Source organism: Pipra filicauda, unplaced genomic scaffold (assembly GCF_003945595.2).
Source record: "Pipra filicauda isolate LSUMZ 115617 unplaced genomic scaffold, ASM394559v2 scaffold344_size1527164_pilon, whole genome shotgun sequence".
Lineage (NCBI taxonomy): Eukaryota > Metazoa > Chordata > Aves > Passeriformes > Pipridae > Pipra > Pipra filicauda.
This window is the reverse complement of record NW_024104470.1, coordinates 1167749-1190077: the sequence shown is the minus strand read 5'-3', so window position 1 is coordinate 1190077 and position 22329 is coordinate 1167749. Positions and strand designations below refer to the sequence as shown.

At 42.4% G+C, this 22329-nt stretch overlaps 1 protein-coding gene across 2 annotated transcripts; it reads right to left on the bottom strand.

Moving 5' to 3' along the window:
• Positions 1–1444: 1444 nt before the first annotated feature.
• On the bottom strand, positions 1445–21846 carry G3BP1 (G3BP stress granule assembly factor 1). 2 transcript variants are annotated; one of them, XM_027718252.2, is made up of 12 exons: positions 21746–21846; positions 10237–10350; positions 8928–9009; positions 8390–8563; positions 7506–7596; positions 6900–6993; positions 6342–6546; positions 5490–5591; positions 4977–5088; positions 4534–4659; positions 4317–4447; positions 1445–2537 (listed from the first exon to the last, which is right to left on the bottom strand). In XM_027718252.2, exons 2-12 carry the CDS (start codon positions 10329–10331, stop codon positions 2331–2333), a joined length of 1419 nt encoding a protein of 472 aa, XP_027574053.1. In that variant the 5' UTR covers positions 10332–10350; positions 21746–21846; the 3' UTR covers positions 1445–2330. The 2 variants fall into 2 exon arrangements, with proteins under 2 accessions (XP_027574053.1, XP_027574054.1); XM_027718253.2 differs by having other exon boundaries at positions 4317–4426.
• Between the last annotated feature and the right edge of the window lie 483 nt (positions 21847–22329).

The following is a 22329-nucleotide window of genomic DNA, read 5'->3' as shown; positions in this document are numbered from 1 at the left end:
TACAGAGAAAACACTGAACTGCCAGGTCCAGGAACTCTTGTTCTCTCCAAGCAAGCACCTGGAGTGGGTGACATGGAGGCATTTCCCACCTTGAGTCCAGGAGGGTGAGCAAAGGTTCCATGGTAGGAGGCAACAGCAAAAGGATATTGTCAGTACATCTACTGAGCAGCTGTCAACACCACCCAGGCATCAGTCAGTAAATTACAGTGATTCAGTTTTCTGGGGATTTAACAGTGGTTTTCTGAAAGGCACATGGGTGCTTTATATTCAGTATCAGTGCATAAACCTTTCAGACATTGTACATATTTGAAATATATGAAATGTACAGGTTTTTTTGAGACAAAGAATGCAAGTACCATTACAGAAAGCAACCTCTTTCCTGTTTGGAATTTTTAAAAAAAAAACCTAACTCTATTTTTAAAATGTACTGAATCATTTTTAGAAAGAGGGAGTAAATTACTGTGATTGAGCTGCAGAATTTCCAGAATGCTGGCTGTGAGAGCACACCACACTCACACTGCACTCTCCCCCAGTTCACTAAGCTATTTAAATCCTCAGGTACAGATGGTAAGCAGGCTAAGCTAAGACACATTTGTAAGGAGGGAAGGGACAAACAGTGCACCAACTCTGAAGAGAAAGATAAAACAGAAACCAACACTCTACCAACATATAGTACAACCAGGTTCAACCACTAAGTTTGGCAAGTCAAAGGCAAAAAATGACTGTTCAGAACAGGTAATAGCGAGGGCAGCTCTGCTCCAGCTTTACAGCAAGCACAGGTCAAGAGACAACACACTGCATGTGCACAGTCATAGTAATAAACCAAGGAAACATGGACACAATGAAACCTGACACAGATAAGTAAGCAGCTCTTCTGTACTACCAAGAGATCTGAAGGTCTGGTGTAGACACAAAACTGCTGTTTTCATCCGGATGTTTAACACCACGCACTGCATAAATAGTGCTTTGTGCAGCACAATCTCATAGCATCTCCTGAATTGGAATTACCCAGTTCTGTATTTTACTTTCAGTTTCATCTTCTTTCAGAGGCAGTGGAGACCATTCGACATCTTGACACCAGGACAGACAGGCACCTTCTGTACTTCTGACAAAAATGCCATCTGATCCACTTCAGGTCTGGCAGAAGCAAGGAATGAAGTACTGCAAAAATAACTCTACTGCATACAACAGGTGGAACTGTAAAGGATGTGACAGAGGTGTTTCTTCTTCCGTTGTATTTCTGCAACATTTGTAACACGACCTGCCCAGCCTCGAGTTCAAGTTATTAAATTCTGCATCCAAAAAAGGCTTGTTTTCAATTACTTAAATGCAGCTAAGCTGATGCACAGAAGGTATTAAAAACTTTAGCTATAACCACCTCCACCTAGTAGACCTAGTGACTGAAGGAAGAACTTCTTCCCCTTGGAAAAACTCCAACATACTCTTGACTTGATAAAGCAAATCTAGACCTTTTTTATTTTTATTTTTTAAAACAATTTGCCAAAACTGGAATGAGAGATAAATAGAAGGCACAACAATTTTGCTTTTTTTTTTTATACAAATACAAACTAAACATGAAAAAAACTCCCTATTTCAATAAAAAATTTCACAAGTTCAGGAAAAGTGTTTGAAGAGTCAAGTTCTAGACATTTAAAAGCTATCCCACAATCCAAAATTTCAAAGTGGTAAAACAGTAGTTCGAATTCCTTTCTGTGATCATGTATCAAAAGAAAAAGAGATTCTACAGATACCCATTATTCCACTCTTACAGCGCCACAAAGAGAAAGGTGAAAGTCAATTTTTCAAGTGGCAATATCTCCACACCAGAGGATGTTCATATGACCCTCAAAGAAACATCAATAGTTTTTTTTTTTTCTGCCCTTGAAATACTTGCCAAGTACTATGTTTTCCTATAGGCTCTTGAACGCATGCACGTGAAATACGATTCCACTGACTGAAATGCACCCAAACTCAGTAGAAAGGGGAGAGAAAAAAAAAAAAAAAAGAAAAAAAGTAGAGACATTCCTTTAGGAAAAACCACTGGTACCAAAAAAATTCAGTCCGTAAGTTTGAGGTGAACAAGAAAACTCAGTTCTTCTCTTTTTAAAATCCACTTTTCCTAAAACGTTGTTCCACAAAGCTGGAATCTGGGACAAGGACTAGAAAAAAAATAAATCACAGAACCATAACACAAACAAAAAGGGGCCAAAATAGTATCAAACGTAGCAGTCTATAACAGGCTAGGGCCACATTCCAAGATACCCAAGGCTGAAATTCACAAATCTGCAGGAAAAAGGGTTTGCGCCTCCGTGTCAACATCCTCGATGCCTTCACTGGCGTTGCCCAATCCCCCTTCCAGCTCCAAATCCTGGCTTCTGGGACATTCCTCCACGTGGAGGCCCTCGAATCCCACCTCCCAGCCCCCCACGAGTGCCTCCGGGTCCACGAGGTCTGTTATCTCTGCGGTCACCCTCCCTGGCAGCTCGTGTCTTCTTCTCCTCCACGTTCAGGCGCACCTCTCCCCTGAACATGATGGGCTGCAATGAAAGCAGAGAAGGGACTTTCAGTAATGACTCACCAGTAGCTCTTCAAGGTCAAGCAGATTCCTGCAACCTTGTCTCATATCCTCTCCATGAAAGACTGAAGTGTTTTAGGATTGCTTACTAAACAATGGCAATAGTCAAACTAGGCATCCAGTCTTGCGGCTTTACTGGAGAAGGTATAAAGATGCAAAGGAGTGACATTGAAAAAGCAATCTCAGGCTTAACACTGAGCATTCTGACATGTTTTAGAAAAGGACTTGCACTATTAACAGCAATCTCCTTTCATTACTATTGGCAACTGAGTCTACCACCATGCAGAGTCCCAGATGATTTTTCCCATGGCATGAAGAATGTCAGATCTCTCTGCCACCTTGCTGCACAGGCCAGTCAAGTCCTTCACTTCGGTCAAGCTAATGTTTTTAGAACTGCAGTGACAAGTGGCTGGTTGATCGAGAAACCTCAGTGAAGCAAAACCAAAGAGGAGCAGGACTGCAACATCCCACAAATCTCATTTGCAACCAGACAAAAAGTTGAAGTCTGCAAGAATCCACCAACTACAGGACTAAGGACTCGCTTGTTTCAAATTATTCCACACAAGAACATGAAAAATATGACCCAACCTTGCTACAGGCACAATGCTTTCTCATCCAATGGAAAGACAAGCCATTCACATCTGCTGAACTAACTGTAGAAGAACAGACTGAAGGATGGAACACATTGTGCAGCACAGTTGATGGCTTGAGGAGGGCAAAGACCAGCACACCATGTTTCGTGTAAACACCCACATTTCACATCAGGCAGCAGACATCAAGTTTAGCTTTACTGGCTGGCTGTCTACCAAGGCCTTATCCTGAAAAAAACTCCTTGAGTTTCCAGACATGTTTGCTCAAAGCACTGAGCCTATCTGCAAGGTAATTCCCACAGTGGATACTACAAAGAGAATTCAGTGCTGTTCCAAGCAGGGTAGGAGGTGTGTTAAACTGCCGTGTGCTTGCTTACAGCCCAGATCTTCACCAAGGACATCCTTTCTTCTCTGCTTCCTCACTGCACAGAAGCATAGCCAGTAAATTTCTGTGCTTAAGGTGAAAGGCAACTTGGGTGCAGATTTTTAAGCCTTGAGATTTGATCTGAGCTTGGGATGTTTCATGTGGGCAGACACCTTTCATTGTGGGATGCCAGCAGCGGTCGTGGCAGTGCTGATGAGTCAGTGTACATGAAGCCCAGCAGCCCTAGGACTCTTGCAGGGGTAAATCAAGATCAGGATGCTCATAGGGGTGCTTCCTTAAGTGTGTCCAGACTCATTGCCTACCATGCAGTCATGGGTGCACACTCTGCATTAGCAATCACTGCTGACAGGCTGAGCAGGTACCTCCTGCCTTTGTTAGCACAATTGTTTTCAGCCTACACACCAGTACAGCTTCTTCCTTTCGACCTCTTTGACAAACAAGATTCTACTTGTCCATAGAATCAGACTCTTCTCTACCTTCCTGAAAGCTATTTAGCTGCTTCCTGTGTTCAGCAACTTCCCCTTAGAAAAAGGCTCTGTAATGAATAAATTCATGTTGACCTAAGTTGTTACAACCTACTTCAATGACAAAAGACTCCATCTGTACAAATGCTGCACAAACCTTGGTAACAAGAGAGACAGACATCACACCTACTTTAATATGCACTAGAAAGGCCAGCGGGACCAAGTACAATCTTTCCCTGTTAATCTGAAAAACACAGTCTGTTGTCAACACACCAAAAAGCACTGACTAGAAGTTTATTTACCCTGTTACTAAGGATCTTCTGAACTGGTTCAGGATCATCAAACACCACAAACCCAAAATTGGGGAGCTTTCCGCCACTGTTGATGCGGAGTTCAACAACATTGCCATAGCCTGCAAGAGAAAAGCCAAGTTCTTGGGTCATACATTAGAATGCTCTGTTGACCACACCTATGGCTGCAACCCCCAACCCCCTCAGGGCAGCAAAGCAACCAGCTTACTTTGGAAAAAGTCTTTAAGTTCAGATTTGTCCACATCATGGGGAAGGTTCCCAACAAAAAGCTGATGACTGTCTGGGTATCTCACAATCCGTCTGGTTTCCACATCGCCTTGTTCACCCTCGCGAACTTGAACAGAAAAGTGAAACTTATTTAAGAAAAGCCACTCCCCAGAACAAAGAGAAAAGCAAGCCATGGTCAGGATTAGCACCACATACAAGAATCAGAATTCACACTACTTATCCATTCATATATATAAAAAGGTAAGCATGCTATACTAGCAAGTTTGTAACTGTTTGCTTTCTATCACCTGAAGGAGGCCAAACACTTGAAGTCATTTGCCTAGTAACAAAAATAATGAGGTTTCAAAAGCTTTAAACATCCCATTGCTTCCCCAAAACCCTTTAAACAGTAGAAAACATCTTGTTCTTTGTAGCTTCTCTTACTTGGCCTAGGACCCCTCTGCGGTGGGATGCTTGTTCGCTGCTCCCTCACTCGCTGATCCCTCTGAGGTCTCTGAGGTGGGGTCTGAGACTCGGGCTTTGCCTCAGGGCGGGGCTGTATGGATTCAAAAAGCAGTGAGCAGTTGAGTGTCAGACAGACATACCAGTAGGGTTCAGCTGTTAAGAGCTGTCAAGTTTTTGATAGAATACAGGAAAAAATAATAGTTCTTTACACCTGTGAAAAAAATACAGGTTAGCTCCCACTGGCTTATATGCTAAAAGCAAGCAGCACTCATATGAACATTCCTTGGTTTTCCTCCAGGAGAAACAACTACTTCTCAACCCAAAAGCCAGAGAATAACATCTTTAACAAGTCTATCAGGAACCACAGAATTTTAAAGTCTCTGGAGTCTGAGAAGTCAGATCCATAAGCAAGTAGATTTCACTATATTTTTCCCCACCTCCATTTACTGTCAGCCAGTTCAGCACAAACTTCTCCAGGTGCTGGATTCTTACCTGGGAGACTGGTACTTTCACAACATGAGGTGGTATTCCCGATACTGGAACAGCCCCACTGGGAGGAAGGTTCTTGCTGGTTACTGATGCCCAGGAAAATGTCTTAAAGAAAAAGATAATAATACAACTACATCTCCTTTTGAAATATAGTCCTGATAGTACAGCTAACAGACACAGGATAACAAATTTTAACCTATCCTTGAAATTCAGGATCCAGCCACTAGTTTCCCTGCAACTTCCTTCAAATCATTTAAATTCAAAAGACTTTGTGTAATGACAATGGAGTCACACTTCCACCCTACTTCTAAATTCTACATAGAGTTGAAATAGGACACAGCAGTGGCCCAAGACCAAGCAGCACATCAAGGTTAACCAAAGTATTGGTTTCACGAGTCACAATCTCTCCACTTCTGCCTCCCTTAACACTGAGGAGCGACAAATATCCCCAGGTAGAAATAAAGTCACATTTCACCCATTTTCCTGACTCAGCATGTTGGTTACAATCTGTTCAGAATTTCAGCAGCTCTGTTTACAAACAAGCAATCTGAGCCTCTCCCTGCTGCCACACAGTTCCCATACCTACCAAATACACAAAGCCTGACCTTAGCTCCTGGTGTTTTAACCAACTATTACCAACTACAGTTTCAACCTGCTATCATATACAAACAAATAGGAAGGAGGCAATTGGTCACAAGCAGAGTAATTAGGGGGGGTGAGGAATTAGAGCATTCAAACACTTAATTCCAGATATATTTCTCTTGACAGAGAGAGGATGCTCTGAAAAAAGACAGGAGAGCCAAACATACTGATGAAGCGACCATATCATGGAAATGACTCATCCATTGTCATTACCCTTGAGTCCTCTTGCACTGCAGGAGCTGGATCAGCAGGAGCTGGAGAAGGACTCTTTTCCACAGTCTCTTCTGGAGCTGACTCCTCTAATACTGGCTCAGACTTTTCTTCCTGTGCCTCTGGTTCAGGTTCCTGTTCAGGTTCTGCCTCTGGCTCAGGCTCTGCCTCTGCAGTCGTCTCTTCCAGGTGTTCCTCAATGTCATTGCTATTATACAGCAGCACAAAAAGCAAGAAAGAGGTGGCATTGTATTTATTCTATTACTGGTGCTAAGGAATCCTACTTGTCCAATAGAAAAGTCAGGCACATGAGAGAAGAACAAGGCTAATCTAAATAAGGCCACATTGCACAGGGATGCAAATCTGCATTGTTATGCTGTAAAGAGCGAAAAAAACCCAGTCTCCATGTTCAGCCTAACAGCATATTGGTTTCAGCTGACCAATAAACAGAAATCTTTGACTCCAAAAGGAAAACCATGAATAGCAATAAATTCATTTGACCTGTTCTACAAGCAGCCTGTCTTACACAACATCTGGCTTCACCTATAAATATACTATTACCTGACAGCCTGCTCGTAGTAAGCACCAGTATCATCAGGAACAGCCTCAGGTGTCTGCTGTCTTTCCTCAGGTTCCTCCCCTTCCTCTTCTGATTCTAAATAAGGTTAGAAAAGCAAAACAATACATCACACACATCTTCACTGTGAGGTTCAGAGACAAGGCACCTACCACAACATGCAGGTGAAGTCTCTGCCAAAGAGCACATGGGAAGCACTACCAAGATGTGACATGGAACAGGCATTTCCTTATATTTCCACTATCACTTTGGTTACTCAGTTTTGACCAAGTTTAAACAACATGTTCCAAATACTTCAGAGAACCAGATTTATAGCCTACAAATCTGACTGCAACTGCCAAAATAAGTCTTACAATTCTTTTAATAGAAACAGAATATGCCAGAAAAATAATCATCTGCATGTCACAACTCCCTGCTGGAGTGTAAAGAAACTACAGGGAAGGAAAAAAAAAACACCTACAAGCACACAAAAGTTAACACCGATCTGTCTTCTCCAGCAAGGTAATTTCCTTTGGTCAGGGTATAGAATGTTGATATAGATACAGAAACAAACTAAACAACAGAACCATCCAAAAATTTCTGCTACTTACCCTCTGGAGGCTCGGTGTCAGAGTCCCCAAAAACCTCATCCTGGTAGCGGAAGATATCATTGTGGACATAGAACTTGTTTGCAACAGAACCCTAGAAGCAAAATTGATTCAATTACATCCATTCAGTAATGCAAGAACTGAAATAAAGTGAAAACAAGAAACAAATCATCCTTCCCACCTAAGATTAATCCAAATTTGCCTCTTTTGACAAAATATGTTATGTGAGGCAGGAAAACAAGACAGACACATGACACTAACAACTTTGCATGAAACAGTGGAAAAAAATTGTATTAGTGCTTTAATTCCAATAGCTCACAACACTGAAAAAGCATGAATGACAACTTCCTACTGTCAAAAGTATCAATTCTTATGTCCAAGTCATATTGGAATATAACCTTGCAACATTCCTTTTTCATTATCATTTTCAATTCTGTGAACTACTTTGTTAAAAAATGTTGACTATTTAAAAATGCCACTTCAAATGCTAAATCAGCACTTTATACAACAAGGAAATCTGGAACCCATGTTTTCAAATGACAGGAAACATTCCCCTTTTTCTACTAGTTCTTTTCAGTGACCAGTTGCTAGGAGAGCAAAGCAAAGATAACATAACTTTAATATGCTCAAGAAAAAATACGCATTGCACACTAGGAGTCAAAAGTCAGGATATTTACAACTCTAATTTTGATATCCAAGGTTAATGTACAATCATACAGAAGTAGCATAATTCCCAAAGGAATTTTCAGAACGCTACTGCTGAGTTTAGTGGCAAGCTACGTCCCCAGCCTAACCCTGCAGATTCCAACACTGAACCAGACAGAGCTCACGGATCCTGGCAGGGTTCCAGAAGCACTGTAACACCCCAGGCCCTCAGGACAACGTACCTCAGGTGCGAGCACAAAGGTTTGCATGAACCTGCGCACAGGCTGCATGTTGTTGGAGAGCTCCCCCATCACCTGCACCACAACACCATCGTTGAGGGTGGCGTGAGCATCCACGTGACGGATCTTTGTGTGGCAATCCTTGAAGTTTAATGACAGCACCTTCTTGTGGATGTCCTGGGAAAGGATGGTTACAGATGGGTTACACTGCAGAAGCCACTTCTGCTTGTTAACAGTTTTCAAAGAAAGCAAAACCATAAAATACTAGTTTAGAATATATTCCCTAAGTCGGGAGAGAAAGCTTGGCAGCATCCTTTCTAAGTTTGCTTTGCAAGCAATTTTACATTATGAGCTTCCCAATAAATCTTGCCTAACTATTGCTGTTTACAGTTAAGACAGTTTATTTTGTTTGGGTTTTTTTTTTCCAGAAAGCACTTGGACAGAGGGAGGATGAATCACAGCTGGATATATTTCTCTTGTCAACCACAAAGGTGACAAAACAGAAGGAAAGAACAGCCTTTTTTTTTTTTTAAGTACTTACAGATTGCCCATAGACTGCATCAGCTGGTTTTCCATTGGAATCCAAGCCACCATGGACATAGGAAGAGTTCTTTCCATAAAACCTGTTGTAAAGAAATATTTAAACGCTAAGCTTTGCTATGTAAGAACGTTAAGCCTCTACATTACAGTACACTATGAATAATACACTCTCAAGCAAGTTTTCTGTCTGAATCGCTGGAATAGACCCATACAATCCCATAATCCTGCTAGCAATTTGAGGGTGGGAGGAAAATGCAAAGTTCTCCCATGTAAGCTGAGAGACCCATGTACTAACAGCCAAAACCAAAGTCTCACAGGAGCTAACGATCCATTCCCATCATCCCCTTTCTGTACAAGGTCCCCAAAGTAACATAAAACCCTCAACACCCGGAGTGCTGAAAGGCTTCCCCTCAAGTTCTATTTCAGGTTTGAGCAAGGAGCAGTGGCACTGTTTTGCTCGTGTACAGTAAAGCACTGCAGGTCAATCCTCCTTTCTGTAACTGAGGGATTATGAGCTAAAATGCCATAAGCATCACAGGGCTGCACTCTGCCAGCAGATAAAAGACTAGAACTGAATTCCATGGCACACTGTGAACTTTCCTCTGACCCAAATGGACAAGGTCAGCTGTCCACCTAAGCAGAGAAACACTCTGAATAAGTGATTGGAAGGAAGAAGGTTTTAGAAATTGTCTGGCTATTGAAAGCACATCAAAACAAAGCACATCTTCATAAACGAGGTTAGTTCCAGAACATAGGATACCTGTCAAATCAAAGGGGATTGATTTGTTTAGATAACAGACTGTAGTTTGCTGTATATTCCTCATTTCCCTGACTTTCCTTTAAGAAAGAGCTGCTGGTACGAATCCTGAGAGATACCACTACACAAGCATACAACATTTTCCTTGTTTCCTCGTAGTCTGGGGGCATTGTATCAAGGCAAAACTAGAGAAATGCTTAACTAAATAATGTTTATCCAACTTCGATTTATATTGATTACAACCAGAAGAAGCAAGCAACACGTTTTTGATTTACATTTTCTTCTTTTCTGCTTAGAATACATGTCTAGCAGCATTTCAATAACAGCCAGAACTCAGATATTTAAAGAACTCCTGTAATCTTTATTATTCCTGTTTTAATCCAGCTGATCAAAACCGAAAGCAAACTACACCCAGAGTCTGGCTCAAATAAATCAGATTTTAAGTGTCCAAATTCAGCAAGCCAAGACACGGTGATAAGCTCATTCACCACTTTTAACACACAAACTGAGAAATCCACACAGAAAAAGAGATCAAAGTGAAGCAGAGCTTTACCTGTGCAAATAGTCAGGTGCTTGGTTCAGCAGGGTATAGTACTGCCTCACGAATTCCCGCCCGACCAGCAGGGGACTTGGCTTCTCCATCACCATTTCTTTGGTCAACTGAAAACTGTGGAAAAAACAAAAGCTCCATAAACCGTGAGCCTTTCAAACCGCTGTTCACATCCTGCCCGCGTAAGCCACAGAATCACAGCGGAAAGCACACACACCAGAACTGTTCTACCCCAGTAAGCAGTTTAACCAACGTGCTTTCAGAGTCATCAGTGTTTTGGTGCTGGGGAGAGGATTCCTGGGTACCAAACCAGTGGTGAGAGAGGCTGCCTGGGTGAGGGACATCACCTCATAACACGCCAGTAATCATCCCACATATCCTCAGTAAAAAGCAGGTGGCAAGCAAGTATGGTTCTTCAAGAGGATTTGCTAAGTGGCTAAGACATTTACAGTCGATCCCAATTCTACTTACCTCACTTGACTTCACAATCAGAATTAAAAGTCAGATGTTCTAAGGCAAAGCCTGTGCTACTGTATTAGGAGCATTTTTAAAAGGTCATGGTAAGTCCAATCTATTTTTACCAGCAGCGCAGCACTGCTTGCTGTGAGTGTCAGGCACTGTAGAGGAATATCGGATTATATTAAAATTACTATGCCACAAACAAATACACGCTGCTCTTCCCCTGCTTCCATCAAATGGAGCAAGTCACTTTTTACTTAAATTCAGAGCACCAGTGAAGTGAACAGCACCACCCATACCCAGGGACAAATCCATCTAGGTACCTTCTACCTAATTTCCATGTTACAAAAATAAAGTCTTTGCAGGTAGCTTACACAATGCATGCATCTTCAGGACAGGTCAGCCCAAACCAAAGCACATTCTCACATGTCCTTATTATCAAACACTCATACAAAATAGGTTCAAACTCATAGGGATAAATACCAATACAGATATTTATACCAATACACCAATACGAGGGCATATTCTTGGTACCTTATACAGAAACAAAAGTAGATTTTCTGTTTCACACTAAATTGTACCAATCGGTAGCAGAACGGGGGCTTAGACAGTTTTGTTGCTGAAAGAACTTTCTCCCCACTACTGACCCCCAATCTCTTCTGCTACAAACTCCTTTCCAAACACATCATATGCAAATTCCACAGGTAAATACTACAGGTGTGTAGTGCAACTCAAACCCAACATACTACTCAGCAGAGCCCTCTAAAAAGCAATTCAGGAGCCATCATTTAATTACCTTTTATTTAATATTGCATAACTATAAACAGCTCCAAGAAGTGGTGACATCAAACAATGGGGGAAACCAGGACCAAATTGGGCATGGAATCTGGAATGGGGGGGGAAAGGAAGCCAAACTAGCAGAGCCTAATCCAGATGGAGTCTGCAAAGTTCATGCCAAGGCAGTTACATTAGGATAGGCTTTCTCTTGTCAGAACACCCAACAGCATCCTGTATCCCAGGAAAACTAAGCTGACCAAAACTATCCTTCGAACAAAGCAAAAGGAAAAAAAAAGATGACTCTCCCATATACTTGTACTAAGCCTTGTACCAGCTCATCCAAGGATCTTAGATGTTTGACACTTTCATTATATTTAATGGATTTCAAAGAAGTCGTCCTTCAGGTGCCAAGAAGGACAACAGACCAGAGCTCCAAAAGACAGAGGTGACCTGCCTCTGTGTGTTACTACAGTGACAATTTCAAACACACAACATATAGAGAGCTGCAAAGAAGTCACAACCAGATGGATCAGGAATGCAAAACAAAAGCCTTAAGCCCCAAAGAGATGAACAGACATAAAAAGATGACACGGAAGCTGGTATTTTGGACAAAGCTAAGTCCAAATGAACCTGACAAATTCCACACATATCAAACAATGGTCAAACACCCAACACACCATAATCAAAACACACAAGGCAGTGTTTAACCACACTGGCAGAACAAGCAGACAATATATCCAAGGATGTGATTACACCCCAGCTCCCAGAAATGGTCAGCACGCACTGCATCCAGTTTTGTTGGAGATACACAAATTCCTGCACTGGGAGGCATGCACTAAGGGTTCAATCCAGAAGATGTAACAAGAAAGCTAATAATGACAAGAAAGAGAGCTATAATTTCACATAAATTGATGTGTTTTGCTCTGCTTTTAATACAACCACACACAGGTACTTTTTTCTCTTTGTAAGTTTAAAAATAAAAAAAGAAGTCTTCCCATCCTATTTCTAAAATGCACTTTGTTAGGTTTAAACACAGGGAAAAAGATCTGATGGGCTCCAGAGGATGAATACACAAATGCCCTCTCTTCCAGTAGGACATGTGTGTCCCACCACCATACAAGGAGATATTATTTACATGATAATGTCCAGAAAGAATAAGACCAAATATGACCTAGAACTGAAAAAGGCTTTTCTAGACATTCAGAAGCTTTCAGCTGTTTGAAGATATTTTCAAGAGCTAACCACGAAGAAAGAAAGCGATAGTCCCTGGTTGGGCCTGGCCCGCAGGAAATGCTCAGATTCTGCAAACCACTTTCATTTCAGGAAGGTTCCACTATCTGTGGTTATGAAGCAGATTTTGAACTCTAAGCATAATGTATTACAGACTTCCAACACCCAGCACAGTCTGAAGTGACAAACACCTCCAAGATAAGAACTCGCCTTCTAGTGCATGTTAAATTAGATCCTCATAAAATATTATCAGACAATAAGAAAAAAACAGTAAAGCTAAAGTAAGGCTAAATGGTGGATACCACTTTGTTTCCTCTCACTTGTGAAGCTCTACCAGTACTAGGAGCAGGCCAACCCTAAAGCAGTAGGAGTGGAAATGGCAGACAGAGAAGACTTGCACAGTTTACATCCAGTCAACTGAACTGACAGTGCAAGATCTATTTGCTCCACAACAGTAAAAAACTTGCTTCTGTGCTGTGAAATGATTGGAGGTACACTTAATTTCTTCGTAAAGACTCATTTCCCTGGAATTCAAGCTTATTTCTGTAGATGTCAACAGGTAGGTTTTCTACTCAATTCTGATAAGAAATGAGGCTCTTCTGATAATTATTTTCAATTGCTTCTAGAATATGAACATACAAAGCTTGACATCCTCACATAAAGGCAAACTGTAGCACTCAACTCTCAACAGCTCATTTACCAACAGCTCTTCCAGACTCCTGTTCTTCAGTGAGAGTCCTCACCTGTATTAACCCACAGGCACATCATCCTCCATGCTGATCTGGAGAAAAACTGAAAGTGAAGTTGCTTGTGTTGATCATGTGTGTCATACACACTTTAAAAAAATACATAAATGAACTTCCCTACTGCTAAGGGTGAAAAATCCACGAGAACTAACTCCTAACATGCAAAGAGGAATAGCAGAGTGCCCAGTCATCATCAAGGAAATCTGAAAAGAAATGGTAAAAACCTTGACATGACCTAATCAGAGGACAACAGTCTGGTTTTACTGCTGCTGCACCTGCTGCTACGCTGCCAGCTGCCATCTGTTCTTGTTCTCCAGCCAGCACAACCTGAATGACAGAAGCCAAGCATCTCCTGAGAGAATATTTGCTCCCTACCATTCAAGAGCAATTTACTACTCCACTACTCCCCAGTCCAAGAAAAATTGCAAATACTTTATACTACATTTCTATTGCACGGCACATAATAGCACCAAATGCTTGAACTGTCACTACGTTACTCCTGACAGAAGCTTATCCACACATTTTCCTGTCAATTGACATAATGATGAAAGGGTGAAAATTGACAGGAAAAGCTGAAAATCAGATTATTTAAGATTCATTCATAATCATGCATTCATATTACTCCATATGACAACAAATTGGATAAGTTAAATTGTAAAAAATACTCTAGGACAATTCTGCAGCATAACCAAACCTCTTCCTTAAGCCAAGGACTTACAGGAAGACAAATACCTCCTTTACAGTGGTTATCACCTGGCTGGTGGAAAATTCCACCATCTGTTACAATGCTCCCACTTGGCAGAAAATCAATGTCAGGCACTGAATTTCTAAAATACTGTTATGTAAATTAGAGCCATTTATGTAAATTCCATATTAGCAAATTCAGATTTAGGTCCACAAAACCTATTAGTATATTAGCATGCAGAAAAATGGACTCAACATCCAACAGCTAGCACTGGGCAGTATTTTCTTACCGAACTGCAACACAGTGAAAGCAAACTAATCATTGCTGTCCCAAATCCATTTTTTAGTTGTTGGTTTTGTTTTGTTTTTTTAATTTTTAAACCAGACAAGGAGTTTAGTCTGAATCTGTTTCTTCTAGACTTCCTACACAACAGAAGCCTGTCTTATGCACATCACAGGATGTTCAAGCTCTCAGGACAACTTGGCCCAAGACTCGGGCAAACCCCCCTTGGCCTGATACAACAAGCCAAAGGACCAAAAGACATTGAAATAAAACATGGAAGTTAGAAAATCCCAAATTTCACGTCCCAAAGTGTGTAGCAATTTTAAACATCTTCTGTCAAGAAAAACATCAGAAATAAAACGACAAGTTAAAACTGAATCATAATGTCAACAGGCTCTGGAGTGTTTTTAACATTATCCTTATGTCTTTGTTCTCTGCCACCTTCAATTCTGTAGTTTTGACTTGCATTTCAATTCAAAAAACAGTCTCAAAAAAAAAGTTACCACAGTGCATCATAGTTCTGACTGTAATATTACACAGCAGTTCACTGTGGCCTTTGGCTGTTCAGTGCTATAAGGTGAAATTTGATACTCCATTCCTTCCCATCTCTATAAACTGCAGTTTACAAGTTACCAAAACAATCATGTTGCCCCCTCACTCTTTAATTACAGGTTTAATCAATTAAGATATTCTCTTAGAGCTGTTACACTATTTCCAACAACTTCATCAATTTTCTATCAAATATAATTCAGATTGTTCATTTCTAGAACTTTACCACTGACTATTCAAAAGCAATTCTGACAGTATGACTGATGTATTACACAGATGAAGGTATCTTTCCCCTCTAAACCAGAATGTCAAACTTTTCACATAACTTTATACTCTCATTCTGGTATCAGTGAGTTCCTTAACTTAAAAATGTTTTCTGAAAATGAAAAAACACCCAGAGAAGCTCACAAACAAAAGAGATGTCTGTATCCAAACACAACACACTACAAGTCAGACAAACAGCAGTTTTGCCTGAAATTAAAGGTCTGGTCAATAGTTAACAGGATTGCCTAATTAAGTGTCATTTGGGATTTCTCCAAGTTGCTTAGCAACAGGTGAACAAGTTCAAAGCCACAAACCATTTATCTAGACAGAATAACCAGCACTAGAAGCAGTTACTACTGCTGTTTTGGCCAAAAAAAAAATTGCCAGTACAAATAAAGTCATGAAGAAAATGCCTATTATGCCTGTAAGAAGCATGATGTAGATTGAAAGTTCAACAACAAAAGGAAATCAATTCCAGCTAATTCCAACTCTCCATACATTTTACATGGCTAGCAGCTGCTCTTGCTGCTGACTAAGCAACAAAAGAGAAGCTGGTACCTGTGTGAACCACAATTTAAAACATTACGGCATGAAGAGTGAAACACCAACAAGCTAAACTTGCACCCTTAGGCAAATTCCAGGGCCCATCTCAATTGGGGATTTATACCATCACACCACCTTGCTCTCAAGTAAGAAAAGTGATGTTAACCTTCCCAAGCAAATGTGTATTTAAAAGTACTACAAGATTCAAGATACACCAAGATACCCTTATTTTAATACAGCCTTAACTATCCAAGGGGAACAAGAGAAACCCAAAACAATCCAGTTGTTGACCCAAGCCTAGATTATGGAGAGCTGAAAATGCACCTCAAATAAGTGGGCAGCTGAAGTCCCAAAACACTAATGTGTTTTAAAAAAAAAAAAGGTCTCATTATTGCCTCCCTCTGGATGCAGAGGTAGACAATGTCACAGGGAACAGTGTCACAGCAACACAGCCTGTATTTTGTACAGAAACCATTACAGCTGCCTACCTGTAACCAGTTCGTCTTTTTTCCATTTTGACTGATCCAGAGGGAAAGTATTTTCTGCCTGGAAGAAATTATCTTAAAGGCAGAACTATTTCACAGGAGGCAAGATGCTTGAAAGCCACAGTCTGAAAGCTCAGTGATGGGGTAACTTACCCAATAAATAATGAAATATTTGAGGATCAAACTGGAGCAAGTTGTGAGGTTACCAGCATCCAACTCTAACTAGTATCTCCTGGAAACATTAAGATAGTCCATAACATAAACATATTCACTAGGAACTTCCAGAAGCAGGCACTTCAGAGCAGTGTGAAGTGCCAGACATATCATGCAGACAGGGAAGCCTTTAATAATCTTCAAAAACAACACCTAATAGAACATGGAACTGGACCATCAAACTTAGCACAGCCCTTTCTCCATTCACGAGTGACTCATGACCACTGTATGACCCACACGACCTACACAGGCAGGCAGTGCCTACATTCATTAGATACTTGAGCTGTTACAGGGAGCTGGATCCTGAAAAAATAATCACACAGCAACCAGAATCATCAGGCAAACAGCTTTCTCTGTGCTTAAATTATCCAGATGCAGCAGAAAGGCAGAGCCCCTTCTGAAGCTCTTTGAGACACATTGATGAGGGACACTCTACAGAAGCTACATATTACACCAACATGTGGACAAGAAAAACTAAGTTAGAAGCTTAACTATTTTCTAATGAAAGCATCCAAGCAATCAAACCAAATTTAAGCACAAGAAAAACATCACAAGATTAAAAAATAATTCAGAACTGCATTCAGCACTGCCCATTCTAGTACTGAAAAACCCCTCTGCTTGCCAGTGGCAGATGGGAAGCCTTACTCAGCAGCAATGCACAGCCCTTCAAACACTGTGAGAATACAAATAAACAAACCAGCAACTGCTGAAGAGCTGTCACTGTAGAAGTCTGCCTGTGTTTTTGCTAACAAACCTAAGTGTGATCCACAAGTTGATGGATACGATGGAGTCCGCCATTTTTTAGACAAAAATTCAGAGCTCCTTGGATTTTTCAGCTCTACCAAGCAAGAGAGAGACAAACTGAAAATTTCTAATGCTATTATTTGGAATCTAAAAGAACAGAGACCATTTTGGAGAAATGCATCTTCTAGAGCACTACATTCAAAAGCAGAGGTAAAAAATACTAAGACTACCTAAAGTGTAATTTAGGGTAGTTGAGATCAGCATCTATACATATACAGTAAGGAATGGACATTCATCTGGGTAAGGAAAATGATATCAGACACTATTCCTGTAGTTAAGAGCAAAAAGGTCCGAAGACAAACAGCAAAATAGGCCCTGTTTACAAGGGGAGGAAAAAGAAAAAGAATCCAACCTAAAAGAATCTTGAAATTTTCCTATTAAAAGTGATATGATAAGAATTTCTCACCAAATTGGTGGGGTTTTTTTTATTCTTCCCTCCAAAACACTTTGCTTTCTCTGAGTGCTGAGCCTAATTTGGTGAGGGTTTGTTTTTTCTTTCTTCCTTTTTAAAGCTATTTCACCTGGCTTCCAAATTCCTACATAATCCTCACTTCTATCCAGCAGTTACCTGCTGTAACATTAAGCCAAAGAGATCTGCCCTGAGCCCAAATAGCAATACTTCATATCCTCAAGAAAAGAGAGCTCTGTTGCATTTAGTATTACAGAAGAACACATGGCCCTTGTGATTTGACAGAAGTCCAAAATGAACTCCTCCTAAAAATCTGAGTTCTCTGAAAACTCAAAGCCTTGAGAATTTACAAAGATATTCCACATTTTTAATAATCCTAAAATCAGATTCTCCTAAATATGCTCTCTCAAACCTAGGTGAAAGACTTGCCTTTCTAACTGGACCTATTCCAACCTTATTTACCCTACAACTAGAAATAATGTTTTTCTGCAAAATTACATTTTAAATGCAAATCTCATCCTAAAGGGTGGGAGGATAGTGCTAGTCTGAATGGTTTGTTTACTCTTTTTAAATGAAAAATAACAGTCGGCTTTCAGCCTGTACTGCTCTCCAGCCTGCTTCACGATAAAGCAGCTACTTAGACCCTGTGATTTTGCCATTAGAACAGGTTTTGTTTTGACATCCAAGAGCTGCTCCAACATCTCGATGAAGTTGGCAGCAGGTCCAGTCGTCTTCTCTTAGGTCTGCAAATTTTCCATTTGGCTCCACTGCAGCTTCTTAAAGTAAAAAAGCAAAAGTTACTCATCAGCAGTCGGAAGAGGCAGATCAGAACACCGAGCTACACAGTAATTTCATTACAGTGAAATTCAAGCTCACTCCCACTTGGATTAAAACCACCAGGATTAAGATTTAACAAAATATTTTCTGCATGCCAACCAACAGATAACTGTAAAGAGAGTCAACTCTTTCACCTCTACCCACTTAAGTCACAGAGGAGTTTAACTTCATAGATCAACTGTATCCTAGCACTCAGGACTGATCCATCATGGCACTGTTACATTGAAAACAAAACAAAGTCAGTCCTAGAGCAGTCCTGAAACGAGAAAAAACAGTACAAGGCAGAGCACAGGAAAATGGAAGACAGCCACCAGCATTTTAGAAGGCAGCACTGCACGTTTGCCTCAGCAAGGAGTCAGGTTCATCACAGATTATTCGTACATGACTGACAGCTCCCAGCTCCTGCTCTGAAAGCAGCACTCCAACAGCCATGTCTTCCTGGAAGAGGCCCAGACTTCATACAGCAAAACTAGGACCTCAGGCCAGCGTAACATTCACTGCCTGCAAAGTCTTAAGGATTCTTTTACAGAATCTTACCTAAAGATCAGAATTTTTAAGGTTTTTCTCTAATTACTCAATGAGATAGTTTCAGATTATCAAGTCTATCAGCAGTTACACCAAGAAGTTAATAATTACTTCAACTCTGCAGATTTTATATGACTACCTGTAAAAAAGCATCCAGTCTCCTAGACCAAATTATCACTTTTACTTTTGGTTTGTTCTAAGCAGACTACGGCCAGCACAGCAACAAGCACCACCCTGCTAAAGTCCTGCTCCACTTTGATTTCCTCTTTGGTTCTTTATTCATCACCTTCCTCAGTCAGACAACAAGGAAAGCCCAGCTGCTAATATTAAAAATTAGAATAATCAACTCAAATGTTTTCTAACTCACACAGGCCATTTATGCTCATCTTATGAGTGCTCTCTCATCAGCTACTGTTGTTATGAACAGAAATATCAACACGTACTTACAGAAACACCACCTTCACTTTATTTTACTTCATAAAAAGTGTTGGTTGGTATGTCTGCCTTACAACTGCAAGGTGAAAAATAAAGCACTAATGTTCTAACTAAAGAGTTTGCCGTTTCATGGGGTGCACAAAGATTCTGTTTATAACTAAGACATTCAAAATTCATCAGTTGTGTGTATTGTGATTGCAGGACCACTGCTCTGCTGCTCACTTTGCTGCTGGCACAGTGGCAAAGATTCTGTTTATAACTAAGATGTTCAAACTTCATCAGTTATGTTGAACTCCACCAGTGCCACTGTGCCAGCAGCAAAGTGAGCAGCAGAGCAGTGGTCCTGCAATCACAATATACACAAGTATTCTTGTACATTTTGTTGTTTCTTAGACTGCAAATGCAAAGGATCTCTACAGAAGATCCTGATGTGTGCACTTGATCCACATAGACAAAGTCTTGTCCACCAGGTCTACAACTTTGATTTCAATTATCAGAGTCTTCAATTTAAGGAGTTCACGCTTAAAAGAACAAAACCTACCAAAAAAGGCAGTTGCCCAATTACCACCAGTCAAGAACTGGAGGCCACTGTTTACCATCTAATGCATACAAGATTTTTTAAGATTTTAAAAAATATTTACTGTATTTAATGTATAAAAATAAGATACGCATTTGCGAAGGTTCCAAAGTTGCTTTAATTATTTTTCTAACAGACTTTATACAGTTACATTTTCTAGCAGGTTTTAACGCTGCCTTTCAGGCAAACTAGTCCCTGGAACACGTGGTGATGCTATCAAAAAGGTCGTGAGATCTCCATCATAAAGACAAGGATTTAAGATCCTATGCATGTGAATATGTACAGCCAGCCTTCAATTTAGCTATATATGCCATCCACTAATCTTTTTTCTTTTAAAACTAGACTCACAGCTTTACAACATTACATATACTGACTGAAACATCTCAAAAAAGGTGAGTTCGATTCACAGGCTGAGAATATGCCACCAGCCAGCATCACTGAAGTATCACAGAGCTCTAGCAAAATCATTTGGCTTATTCTTTACAGAGAGTGAATAAGAAAAGTGAAAATTTAGTCAAAGGGAAGACTTCAGAAAAGGTGAGATGCAGTTTTCGTCTAACTTCTGCACTTCCCTTTATGACATCAATCTAAAAAGTCTTCTTGGCTAAGAACAATCCAGCACACACGCACTCCCCACGTTTGATTTATGGCACCTGGAAGCATCAGCTTCCAAAGCTTGGTAGCAGTGTCCACATTTCCTAAAGCTGTCACTCCTGGCTGTGAGAGCACGGGCTCGCCAAAAATAGCACACACTGGAAACATGGCGGCTCTCTGCAAATGCTGCTTTCACCCGATTGTAGGGGAAAAAACCCGTTTTCTTTGTAAAGAAAACTTATTATGTGCGTGCAAGCCTTAATATAAAAGACCACCAGGTAAGCTCGTGGAGAAAGTGGAACACATCGGATCATCCAAATCAACACTAAGAGGTACTGGAAAGTATACTGAAGCCTTTTCTCTGGTTTTTCTCCAGCAAGTGTATCTGGGGCCTTACAAGAGGCTGGGAGAATGTTCATACAAGAACTACTTCGCATTTAAATCTTGGCTTAAGCTCGGATTCAGCCAAGGTCATGCGGTAATTCAGGTTAAAACACACGCTCTCCTGGGTCGATTTATTGACTCCCTTCACCTACAAAGTTCCAGCAAGGGAGACCCCCCGAGCTGACAAACAGAGCCGGGGCCGTGCGAGCGCCCAGCGCTGCCCATCGATCCCCACATGGAACGGGAACCCCTCGGCCGGCCCTGGGTGGGCCCCTCCCCGACCCCACCTCTGCGAAGGAAAACCCAAAAGAAAACCCAAAGGCGGAGGGCGAGGCGCCCCCGCGCCCGCACATCCGAGAACAAAGCTGGCCCCGCACAGCCCGCCGCGCACAATGCGGGCCCGCGAGAGCCGACCTCCCTCCGCCCCCCCCAGCCCCGCACCATCGCACCGCTCCCGCCGGGAGTCCCGCGGCACCGGGACGGCTCCGGAGCCCCGCGGGGGCCGCGGCCCGGGACGGGGAGAGCGCTCGGCACAAAGCGCGGCGGGGACCGGGTGGGAGGGCGGGGGGGGGGGGGGTGTTGGCGCGCCAGCAGCGCCGGCCCGCGGCCTACAGGGGCGGGGGGCGCCTCCGCCCAGGGCGTGCGGCCCGCGGCCCCCACGGGAAGGCGCGGCCGCGCCGGTGACCCCCCATATCGACCTCCCGCCCCCCTCACCTGCGGGCGGAGCGGGACGGGAGCGGGAGGCGCCGCTTCACCACAGGCCGGCCCGGCGGACGAGAAGCGCCTCACGCAGCGGCGTGCTCTGCCGCCGGCTACATATATCCGGCGCGCAGCCTATCCCGGCGGGAGCGCCCCGGCCAATCGCAGCGCGGCGGCCTCCCTCACTCGGATGCCGGTTGGCCCGCGGCGGGAAAGAGGCGGGCGGAGCGCTGAGAGGCAGCGCAGCCAGCCAACCACGCGGCGGAGCTGGGCGGGGCGGTAGGAGTGACTGACAGCCAGCCGAGCCAATGGGCGGCGGCGGAAATCTGATTGATTTCCCCTTCAGCCAATAGAACGACGCTCCGGGCGCCCCCAGGCGCCGCAGTGTGGTTGAGCCGCAGTGCAGCGCCCTTGAGAAGCCGCTGGTAAACCCCGTTATGGGCGGGGGCGGGCCCCGCGGGGCGCAGGGACCAATTAGAGGGCGCGGTGGGCGCTGATTGACAGGCCCCCGCCAGCCGCCTTAAAGGGGCAGCGGCCACCACGCGGGGCTCCGCACCGCCCCCTGCTGGAGGGAGGGGGACGGCGCCCAACATGGCGGC

Excerpts from the sequence above, each read along its gene's own strand:
- G3BP1 (XM_027718252.2), bottom strand. The coding sequence starts at position 10,331 with ATGGTGATGGAGAAGCCAAGTCCCCTGCTGGTCGGGCGGGAATTCGTG. Across the intron at positions 8,564-8,927 it reads ATGCAGTCTATGGGCAATCT|GACATCCACAAGAAGGTGCT; the intron begins GTAAGTACTTAA and ends ATCCTTTCCCAG. Across the intron at positions 6,547-6,899 it reads TACTACGAGCAGGCTGTCAG|CAATGACATTGAGGAACACC; the intron begins GTAATAGTATAT and ends GCTGTATAATAG.